Genomic DNA, 12,228 nt, shown 5'->3' with positions numbered 1-12,228 from the left:
CACAAATCAATGAATATGTTGTAAAAAAAAACACTCTCTACTTGTACAGTTTTCTCCTTTTGCTTGTTCCTTCTTTCCTCTCTTTCCTATAAGTGTATAGCTCAGATAAATATTATGTGGAGATTTGTGGCAAATATGACTATATGATATATATGTACAATATCTGAAATATATCTTATGGAAATGTTTGTTTGATGATGAACTTCAATAAAAAATAAATTACAAAAAAAAAAGGAAACATACAGTGAGACGTGTTGTGTCAATGACTGACAGAGTCTGGGCATGAGCTGGGGAAGTCCTCATGTTGCTATGCTTCTAGTGCCAATATAGCATGCTCACAACTTACTAAACTTAACCCTTTGGAAGGTGGGAGGAAACTGGAGAAGACATATATTTGTCATTATTATTTTGCATTTGAACAGGTTGTCTTGTTGTGGACATTGGTCATCGTCAGTCTTTGTGTGTCGTTTGTCATTGATTCTATTGTATTTCTTTGTTCTACTGTGAAAGCCTGCAAGAAAATGAACCTCAGGGTAGTATATTGTAACATATATAGTATGTGCTTTGTAACAAATTTACTTTGAACTCTAAAACCACATTGTCACAGGGAGAATGTATAAACTCCTTATAGACAGCAGCGGAAATTGAACTTCAATCTTTATTGCTGCCAATGTAAAGTGTTACACTAACTGTTACGCTGTCACACAGCCCCACATAGCATTTCTTATTTTCCATGTACTGAAACAATTCCAGTTAGCAAAGTGCATAGTAAGCATCAAACAAAATTTAAAAATGAACACAGGCTGGTGTTTCATTTAGTTACAACAATACACCTCTTGCCTGCTGTTAGTCAGAAGAAATCCCAGATGATGTACTTTCAGAAACTTGCAACAAAATTCCAGGCATGTTCTGAGCTCTTTTTAGTTTTTAATCCCAAAGGTAGAGAATCAAGCCCATCACTGTGCCTCTGCAAGATCATCGTACTTTCGCCAGGGCAGCATAGCGGAGAGAATAATGCTTTACAGTGCTGGTGACAAGGTGTTCAATTCCCACCAATGTCTATAAGGACTTTGTGTGTCCTCCCCTGTGACCGCATGGGTTTCCTCCAGATGCTCTGGTTTCCTCCCACATTCCAAAGACAGATGGTTAGGATTAGTAAGTTATGGGTATGCTATGTTGGAGCTGGAAGCATGGCGACACTTGTGGCCTGTCCCAACACATCCATGACGCGTTTCACTATGTTTCGAAGTACTTGTGACAAATAAAGAAAGCTAATAACACTAATCTTTATCGTCTTTGGGAGTGGATTAATTACTTCCATCTCTCCACACTGCTGCAATCGATTTTCCCTTTCTGAAGGGAACAATTGTAGCTCCTCTTTTCAGATCTCCCTGGCATCTCCCATACATACAACTCAAAGTCAAAGTCAAGTTTATTGTCAGATGCACGAGTACATTTCTGCACAGGTGCAGTAAAAACCTTACAGCAGCATCATAGGCACAGAGCATCATAAAAGTGGCAATTTTTCAAAAGATCAAAGTTCAAAGTAAATTTATTATCAAAGTACACATATGTCACCATATACAATTCTGAGATTCGTTCTCTTGCGGGCATTCTCAGTAGATACAAAGAAATGCAATAGAAAACAACCAAAGTGCATAAGACAAACTATGTGAATATAAAAAAAAAATAAATTATAGCTAAATAATATTGAGAATATTGTTACAAGAAAGAACACAATTAGAACAAAACAAGGTCCATTTTTGGTAATAGTGTTGCTAAACTGTAGCGATTAGGGTTGAGCAGGTTGTTTCAAGAATTGAAATGTTGAAGGGAAGTTCCTTCAATCTCACTGTATACAGCTTTTATTTCTCCACTTATTCTGTTATCATTTCCTTGCTTATAACTTCTTTTATTTCGTTAATTAATTTTTCCTTGTGTTATCTTCTCATTTTTCCCATCCTCCCACCCCCCGCCCCCCCCCCAACATATCTGTACTAGTTCAATAACCAGGCTTCTCCAAAATTATGGAGAACTATTATCAACTAGAAATATTATCTCTGTCTGCACAGATGCTGCCTGACCTGCTGAGAGTTTCCACCATTCTCTGATTTTATTTCAGGTTTTCAGCAGCTGCAGTTTATGGATTTTTTTTCAGTTTTGTTTCAACGCTTGGTGAGCCTTTGCCCTCTTTACAGGGTTTCTAATTAATATATCAAAGGGGCAGTTCAGCAGCATTAGGGGCAGTTAGTGCAATCACAACACCGTCAGCTGTATGATTGGGGTTCAATTCATGCTGCTCGCTATAAAGAGGATGTATATTTCCCCTGCGACTGCGCGGGTTTCCCCTGGGTGCTCCACTTTCATCCCACATTCTAAAACTGCAAGGGTTAGGGTTAGGGTTAGTGACTTGTGGGCATGCTACGTTGGCACCATGCACGTGGCGACACTTACTGGCCACTCAGCACCATCCTCACTGACAAACAGCACACTACTCTGTATATTTTGAAGGATGTGACAAACAAAGTTAAGCTTTATCAGTCTTCACTGAACTCCTCATATAAGTTTTGCACAGTGGTTTTGATTGCCTTTAAGGGAACTTGCAAAAGTAGGTTTGCAGGTGTCCAAAAAATACTCTGTCCTGGCCAGACTCCCAGATCAACAGAATAAACACATCACCTGACCACCTCACTTAGACTTCAGTCCATACATAAATTGAGGAAAAACTCGACGAGTTATTTAAGGAAAGTAGGATATGACATACCGACACAAGATCTTCCATCTCCAGAGAACCCTGGTAAACAGGCACACGTGTAGTCTGAACCCCCTCTGTAGATGCAACGAGCCCGTTCGGGAGAGTCGCAGTCGTGAGTTCCAGCTTGGCATGGATTTTCAGGACGCTGAATAGCTACAGGTTTTAGTAATATTTGAGTATTAGGTAGATACATTATTGATCCCAAAGGAAATTACAGTGTCACAGAAGCATTATAAGTGCACATATATACAAATATTAGAAAAGAAGTAAGAAAGAATAAAGAATCACTTACCTTGAACAGTCTATCAGGAAGGGGTCATCACTTCGCCGGTTATAGGTTGACTTATTATAGAGTCTAATGGCTGAAAGGCAAGAATGACCTCATGTACCGCTCTTTGGAGCAGCACAGTTGTCTTAGTCTATTACTAAGGAGGCATGCAGAGGATGCAAAACATTGTTCAGAATTGTCAGGATTTTCTGTTTGGTCCTTTGTTCTACCACGGCCTCCAGTGAGTCTAGTTTGACTCCTATAACAGAGTCAGCCTTATTAACCAGTTTATTAAATTTGTTGACATCACCCGTATAGATGCCATTGCTCCAGCACACCACCATATAGAAGAGGTTGACACACTTATACAGGAACATTGTGGTTTATGATCAATTAGTTTTATCTGATCTATAATTCCCTTTCTGCTGCCTTCCTCCTTTCTTATAGAGTGGAGTGACATTTGCAATTTTCCTGTCCTCTGGCACCACGCCAGAGTACAATGATTTTTGAAAGATGATTGCTAATGCCGCCACAATCTCTAACACTGCTGCTTTCAGAACCTGAGGGTGCAGTTCATCTGGTCCGGCTGACTTATGTATCTTTGGTCTTTCAGCTTTTTGACCACCTTCTCCCTAGTAATAGTAACTGCACCCACTTCTCTTCCTTCACACACTACACCATCTGGCACACTGCTAGTGTCTTCCACAATGAAGACTGATGCAAAATACTCATTTAGTTCATCTGCCATTTCTTTGTCTCCTGTTATTATTTCTCCAGCCTCATTTTCTAGCAGTACAATATCCACTCTCATCTCTCTTTCATTTTTTACATACTTGTAAAAGCTTTTACTATCCACTTTGATATTATTTGCTAGCTTGCTTTCATATTTCATCTTTTCCCTTCTAATGATTCTTTTAGTTGCTCTCTGTAGGTTCTTTAAAACTTCCTAATCCTCTGTCTTCCCACTAATTTTTGCTTTGTTGCAGACCCTCTCTTTTGTTTTTACATTAGTCTTGACTTCCCTTGATTTGATCACCCATTTGTGCACAGTTAGCTCATCTGTCGGAGACACATGTAGAATACATGATTCCCTTCACTAAAAGAGCATTTGTACTGGATACTATGGTATCCAATTATTAATGCTGGGAAGTGTGTAGAGAGAACAGGATTAACTGTAGATGCAATGTCCACATTAGGGAAGATGTGAGTTGGAGGTGGCTGGAATGGGAAATAGGAAAAAGAATTTTTTTTCCCCCATGGTCAATGCAGCTAAATTATTTCTCTTACTTGAGGGGGTGTTGATGTGCATCATGGTGGACAAAAACGAATGAGGTAGAACACAGGTCAACTGGAACCCAAGAGTGCTGTTCACCATGATGGGAGGTAGAAACAGGTTTAAAAGAATTGAGTTTACTGAGCAGGGCAAAATGCTCCTGAGACACCGACCAGGCAGCTGTGGTATCAGGAATAAAATCACCTGGCACCTGTAGTGGCTGCCTGTACACCAACTCAGCTACAGAGGTCTGCAGGACCTCTTTTGCAGCTGTTCTGAGCCCTAGTAGAATCCACGGGAGACGATCATCTGTTGAACTGGGGACTATGATTGGAAGAAATATCAGATGGGATGAGAACTGAAGAAACCAGGTGTTGATGAATGCCCAGACCATGTCTGCAGCCACTGTCGACACTTGATAGACAACCTTTGGCTACCTGGTGATATAGTCCACGGTGGTAAGGCGATGCATGAAACCGCTGGGGGGTGGGGGGGGGCATTTGTGAAGAGGACCGACCAAATCCACAGTGACATGTACAAATGTGCTGAGACCTTGCTCAAAAGTTACGGTTAACTTTTGCCCACTGACACACAACATAGGTTGCACTCCAGTCATGCACATCCTTCCTAAGCCATGCCACACAAACTCTAAAGTTCCTGTGAAGCCTACCCGCCCAGATGTGAGAGGCTGTGAGTGGAGTTAAAAGCAGTACGCCTTCGGTATGCAGGCACTCTGGGCGAGGGTGACTGGTTCAGACACTGCCCAGGAGAGAAACCTGACGTCAGCCAGCTGCAGCCCTGTGAGCGCTGTCCTGTTAGTCTGAACCTCTGGGTCAGTAGCTTGATCGGCAGCCATGCCTGCATAGTTAATACCATGTGTACGACAATGACGACAGGCCGTGAGAGGCAATCAGCCACAGCATTATTTTTCCCAGAAACCGGCATAAGCACCAGCCTGATGGGCCACAAAGGCTCAGGACAGACTTTGACTTTGATTATTTTTCCCATTGATGTGCTGCATGCCAGCCTTAAATTCCAAAATGTAGGCCAGGTGGGGTTGCTGCTGTGAAGACCAAGGGTCTGACGCTGTGGTCGGTGCATGCATGAGGGGATTATGGTCAACAAATGCTGACCCTCCAGTAGAAAACCAAAATAGCAGACAGTCAGCTGGAAACTGAGAAGCTTGTGGTCAAAGGTGCTGGATTTCCTCTTGGTGGGGGGCAGGTTGGCAGAGTCCCCAGCTGCCACACGCCTCCAACCAACTGTTCATGCAGAGTGCCCACAGTATAATCTGAGGCCTTAGTAGTGACGGCTCGAGGTGTCTTGGGGAGTTGGTGCACCAGGAGCATCACGTTCAATAGAGCACGTTGGGTATCATCAAGGGCTCAGGTCATGTCCACTGACCCCTCCAGCTTGCAGTTAGGGGCTCTGCTTTTAAAGGGCACTATACCAGGGGAGCACAGGTTCAGCAGCTCGTGGAATAAAATGTAGAAATTCACCATTCCAAAAAACTCCTGCAGTGCTTCGGCATTGCGGGGCAGTGGGAAGTCCATAATAGCAATGACTTTTGATGGCGGGCGCATCAAATCTTCTTCAGAGAAGCGGTGGCCTGGAAACGCATTGGTAGACAACCCAAACTGGCATTCAGCAGGGTTAATAATCAGCCCACGTTGGTTTAACCGCTTCAAAAGTGTACGGAGATGTGATTAGTGTTCAGTTTTGGATGTGCTGGCAACATGCTTGCTATCCAGGTAAACAAAAAGAAAATCGAAGTCTTTTAACATAGAGTCCATTAGTCGATAGAAAGTCTCTGCTGCATTTTTCAGACCAAATGGCATGTGTGGAAACTCAAATAGGCCAAACTGGTTTTATAACAACACACGTCAAAGTTGCTGGTGAACGCAGCAGGCCAGGCAGCATCTCTAGGAAGAGGTGCAGTCGATGTTTCAGGCCGAGACCCTTCGTCAGGATAGGTAGTCCTGACTCTTCCTAGAGATTCTGCCTGGCCTGCTGCGTTCACCAGCAACTTTGATGTGTGTTGCTTGAATTTCCAGCATCTGCAGAATTCCTGTTGTTTGGTTTTATAACAGCAGCTTTGGGAAGTCCTCAGCAAGATCCCTACAGTCCTTCACTATTTGAAGTTCTGAACACCAGATTTACAAATAAAAACGTTATATAGAAAGAACGGCTATGACATTCTGCAGAAATACAAAAGACTTTCCTAAACAAATCTCAAGGAATTACAAAGAAGGTATTGCGATGAACAGGTCTAACTCACCCACACAGGTTCGGCCATCGTCTGCAAACTGATAGCCTGTGAAGCATTCACATCGGTAGGTTCCCGGCTGGTTGTTACAAACGGCATAATTCCCACAAATTGAGGGGTTGTCTCTGCATTCATCAACATCTGCAAAGCCACAGCAGTACAAACTTTAGGCCAGAGATAATTCACAAAGAAAATGCTCACTCATCAACATTTCAACATGGCTCTGTCCTTGTGCAAGATTCCCTAAAGGTTAACTTGCGTGTATTAAAAGCAGCTTTGGGCCCTTATCTAAGAAAGGATGTGTATTGGAGAGGGTCCAGAGGGGGTTTTACGAGAATGATCCCAGGAAAGAAAGTGGAATGAGGAAGGTTTGATGGAACTGGGCCTGAACTACCTGCAGTTTAGAAGAATGAGGGGGATCTCTCTGAAAGCTATTGAATATTTAAAGGCCTGGGTAGGGTAGATGTGGAGAGTATGTTTCCTGAAGTGAGGGAGTCTGAGACCGGAAGGCATAGGCTCAGAATGTCCCTTTAGAACAGAGGTTAGGAGGAATTTCTTTAGCCAGAAGGTGGTGAAACTGTGGAATTCGTTGACATAAATGGCAATGGAGGCCAAGTTTTGGGATATATTTGAAGCGAAGGTTCCTTAATTAGTAAGGCTGCCAAAGGTTATGGGCAGAAGGCAGGAGAATGGGGTTGAGAGGGTTAATAAATCAGCCAAAAAATGAATGGCGGACTAGACTCGATGGGCCTAATTACTTAATTTTGCTCCCATGTCTTATGGTAAACTGCAGTGAATTTATTTTTCAGCTCTTCACAGCTCATCCACCTCAAGCTCCTCAGTTACAGCAACCATTTGCATTGTATAACCAATAATTTGGCCTCCACAGCTGTCTATGGCAATGAATTCCACAGATTCACCACTCTCATCTCTTCTAAAGAGACGTCCTTTTCTGAGGCTGTGCCCTCTGGTCCTAGGTTCCCCCACAATAGGAAATATCCTCTCCACGTCCACCCTATCTAGGCCTTTTCAATATTCAATAATTTTCAATGAGATATCCCCCCTCCATTCGTCTAAACTCCAGTAAATACAGGCCCAGAGCCAAACATTCCTCATATGTCAGCCCGGTCATTCCTGGGATCATTCTCGTAACCCTCCTTGGGAGGCAACTTCCATCGTTTAGGAGGGGAGGTCTGGAATAATTCCAAATTATCCCAAATAAATGGAGATTTTGGGAGAGTCGAGGGCCAGAGGACACAACCTCAGAATAGAAGACGTCCCTTTAGAACACAGATGAAGAGGAATTTCCTTTGGCACAGGATGGTCAATCTGTGGAATTCATTACCACAGATCGCTGTGTATATTTAAAGTGAAGATTGATGGGTTCTTGATTCGCAAGGGCGTCACAGGTTAGGGGTGAAGGCAAGAGAATGGGGCTGAGATGGGAAGTAAATCAACAATAACAGAACGGTGGGGACCGAATGGTCTAATTCTGCTCCTATTTCTCTTTGTCTTATGGTCTCAAACTAGTAAATTGCTTTACTGTTATGTCTTATGGTATAACTATACCTTTTGTTTTGCAGCTTCAGATGAAACTTGCTCATAAACCAGTTCCTCCCCTGTGGATTGGCTCACTGTGCACGGGAGCACATCCTGGACTAAAGAGTGGACCATTAGAGTGTGAGGAGAGACTGAGAGTGGGCGGGTGGGTGCGGGATTCTGCAAAGTAATGAGGAATGCGCCATCACAACAAAACAGCAAGCTGCCCTTCTGACTTCGGCCGGTCAATGGAGTTAACCGGACAATGAGTTTGTGGACTTGTAAAGAGGTGACCCGGAACTGTGCCAGAAGGCTGCTGTTCCTGTCTGGGATGTACAAGTCAGTATATTTGGGCAAGTCAGTATGTCCATTAAACATAGGAGCTGCATTAGGCCATTAGACCCATCAAGTCCACACTGTTATTCGAATCATGGTTGGTTTATTTTCCCTCTCAATGCAGGAGAGAACATATGAATCCTTGTGGGTTGAGTTAAGAAACTGCATAGGTAAAAGGACATTGATGGCAGTTATTTACAGGCCACCCAACAGTGGCTGGGAGGTGGACCACAGATTACATCAGGAAATAGAAAAGGCGTGTCAAAAGGGCAATGTGATGATAGTCACGGGAGACTTTAACATCCAGGTCGACTGGGAAAATCAGATTGGTAATGGATCTCAAGAGAGTGAGTTTGTTGAATGCCTAAGAGATAGCTTTTTAGAGTAGTTTGTTGTTGAGCCTACTAGGGGATCAGCTGTAGTGGATTAGGTGTTATGTAATGAACCGGAGGCGATTAGGGAGCTTAAGGTTAGGAACCAGTGATCACAATATGATTGTGTTCAACATGAAATTTGATAGGGAGAAAGTAAAGCCTAATGTAGCAGTATTTCAGTGGAGTAAGGGAAATTACAGTGGTATGAGAGAAGAGTTGGCCAAAGTAAATTGGAAGGAGCTGCTGGCAGGGATGTCAGCAGAGCAGCAATGGTGTGTGTTTCTGGGAAAAAATGAGGAAGGGGCAGGACATGTGTGTTCCAAAAATGAAGAAATACTCAAATGGTAAAATAGTACAGCTGTGGCTGACAAGGGAAGTCAAAGCTATTGTAAAATTAAAAGAAAGGGCATACAACAAAGCAAAAATTAGTGGGAAGAGGATTGGAAAGTTTTTAAAAACCTACAGAGAGCAACTAAAAACATCATTAGAAGGGAAAAAAATGAAATATGAAAGCAAGCTAGCAAATAATATCAGTGGATAGTAAATGTTTTTTCAAGTATGTTAAAAATAAAAGAGAAATGAGAGTGGATATAGGACCGCTAGAAAATGAGGCAGGAGAAATAATAACGGGGGACAAGGAGATGGCAGATGAACTAAATATGTATTTTGCGTCAGTCTTCACTGTGGAAGACACTAGCAGTATGCCTGATATTGGAGTGTGTGAAGGAAGAGAATTGGGTGCAGTTACCGTTACAAGAGAGAAGGTGCTCAAAAAGCTGAAAGACCTAAAGGTACTTAAGTCACCCGGACCAGATGAACTGCACCCTAGGGTTCTGAAAGAGGTAGCATTAGAGATTGTGGTGGCATTAGAAATGATCTTTCAAAAATCATTGGACTCTGGCATGGTGCCAGAGGACTGGAAAATTGCAAATGTTACTCCACTCTCTAAGAAAGGAGGAAGGCAGCAGAAAGGAAATTATAGACCAGTTAGCCTGACCTCAGTGTTTGGGAAGGTGTTAGAGTCAATTGTTAAGGATGAGGTGATGGAGTACTTGGTGACACAGGACAAGATACTACAAAGTCAGCATGGTTTCTTTCAGGGAAAATCCTGCCTGATGACCATGTTGGAATTCTTTGATGAGGTTAGAAGTAGGATAGATAAAGGGGATGCAGTGGGTGTTGTATGTTTGGACTTTCAGAAGGCCTTTGACAAGGTGCCACACATGAGGCTGCTTACCAATTTAAGAGCCCATGGTATTACAGGAAAGTTACTGGCATGGTTAGAGCATTGGCTGATTGGTAGGAGGCAGCGAGTGGGAATAAAAGGATCATTGATGGTTGGTTGCCAGTGACTAGTGGTGTTCCACGGGGGTTGGTGTTGGGACCACTTCTTTTTATGCTACATATAAATGATTTAGATGATGGAATAAATGACTTTGTTGCCAAGTTTGAAGATGATACAAAGATTGGTGGAGGGGCAGGTAGTGTTCAGTAAGCAGTTAGGATGCAGAAGGACTGAAGACAGATTAGGAGAATAGGTAAGAAAGTGGGAAATGAAATACGACGTTGGAAAATGCATGGTCACGCAAATGTGCGGACTATTTTCTAAGTGGAGAGAAAATCCAGGAATCTGAGATGCAGAGGGACTTGGGGGTCCTTCTGCAGAACACCCTGAAGGTTAACTTGCAGGTTGAGTCAGTGGTGAGGAAGGCAAATGCCATGATAGCAGTCATTTCAAGAGGCCTCGAATACAAGACCAGGGATGCGATGCTGAGGCTTTATAAGGCACTGGTAAGGCCTCACTTTGAGTACTGTGAACAATTTTGGCCCCCTCATTTTAGATCAGATGTGCTTGTATTGGAGAGGGTACAGAGGAGGTTCACAAGGATGATTCCAGGAATGAAAGGAATGTTTGATGGTTCTGGGTCTGTACTTGCTGGAATTCAGAAGGATGAGGGGAATCTCATTGAAACCTTTTGAATGTTGAAGGACCTAGACAGAGCAGATGTGGAAAGGATGTTTCCCATGGTGGAAGAGTCTAGGACAAGAAGGCACAGCCTCAGTATAGAGGGGCGCTCTTTCAAAACAGAGACGTGGAGAAATTTCTTTAGCCAGAGGGTGGTGAATTTGTTGCCACATGCAGCTGTGAAGGTCAGGTCGTTGGGTGTATTTAAGGCAGAGATTGATAGGTTCTTGACTGGGCATGGCATCAAAGGTACAGGGAGAAGGCCGGGAACTGGGGCTGAGGAGGAGATAGGAAAAAAGGATCAGCCATGATTGACTGGTGGAGCAGACTCAATGGGCTAGATGGCCTAATTCTGCTCCTTTGTCATACGGTCTAATTTTGAAACAGCTACTGTTTTTCTCTCCACTCTCCCCACACCAGCTTCCTCCAAATTTTGAATTCCTCTCTCCCCAAATACCACTTGATCTTTTGAGTATTTCTAGCATTTTTAAAAAATTTACATTTCCATTGTCTATACTTTATAATCTTTCTGATTGCAGTTCCATGAGGCTGTCCCCATCTATAATCAACCAAGATTCTCTTCCAAAAAAATTGGAATATCTGCACGTGTGCAACAATGAAGAACAACTCCTTCCGCTTGATACCACTGACTACAGGAGGCAGCACAGTACTGTCATCTTTAGCGTAACACTTCATAGTGCCAGCGACCTGGGTTCAATTCCCGCTGCAGTCAGAAAGCAGCTTGTACATTTTCCCCTTGTGGGTTTCCTCCACATTACAGAGACGTACAGATTACTAGGTTACTTGGTTACATGGGTGCAATTGGCTCATCGGCTCGGAAGGGTTTGTTACTGTGTTGTATCTCTAAATGCCCAGTTCCCACACTGGGGGAACCTACTCTTCTGTGTCTTGAGAACAATAGGAGTGTGGAACTCGCTACATGGATTAGCCAAGGTAAACAGTATGGCACAGTTCAGGCCCTTCGGCCCACTATATTATGCTGACCCTTAACCTACTTCAAGATCAATCTAACCTTTCCTTCCACATAGCCCTCCATTTTTCTTTCATCCTCATGCCTATCTAAGAGTCTTTTAAATGTCCCTAATGCATCTGCCTCCATCACCACCCCTGGCAGGGCATTTCACGCACCTACCACTCTCTGTGTACAAAATCTACCTCTGACGTTCCCCCCCCAACTATACTTTCTTCCTAATACCTTAAAGTCATGCCTCCTCATGTTCGCCATTACCACACTGGAAAAAGTCTCTGGCTGTCCACGCTATCTACATCTCTTATCATCTTGTACACCTCTATCAAGTAACCTCTCAGCTTCCTTCACTCCAAAGAGAAAAGCCCTAGCTCATTCAGCCCTTCCTCATAAGACTTACTCTCTAATCCAGGCAGCATCCTGGTAAATCTCCTCTGCACCCTCTCTAAAGCTTCCCCATCCT

At 43.2% G+C, this 12,228-nt stretch overlaps 1 protein-coding gene across 1 annotated transcript in view; it reads right to left on the bottom strand.

Annotated features, from left to right (window-relative positions):
* Positions 1 to 12,228, bottom strand: part of nid1a (nidogen 1a) — a 164,409-nt gene that overhangs the window by 78,262 nt on the left and 73,919 nt on the right. Inside the window, 2 exon segments of the mRNA XM_063039515.1 lie at positions 2,765 to 2,908; positions 6,575 to 6,703. Coding sequence (XP_062895585.1) covers positions 2,765 to 2,908; positions 6,575 to 6,703 — 273 coding nt within the window.

The sequence above is a fragment of the Mobula hypostoma genome, chromosome 2, assembly GCF_963921235.1.
Source record: "Mobula hypostoma chromosome 2, sMobHyp1.1, whole genome shotgun sequence".
NCBI classification, from domain to species: domain Eukaryota; kingdom Metazoa; phylum Chordata; class Chondrichthyes; order Myliobatiformes; family Myliobatidae; genus Mobula; species Mobula hypostoma.
The sequence above is the reverse complement of the archived record's forward strand: the minus strand, read 5'-3'. Positions and strand labels throughout refer to the sequence as shown.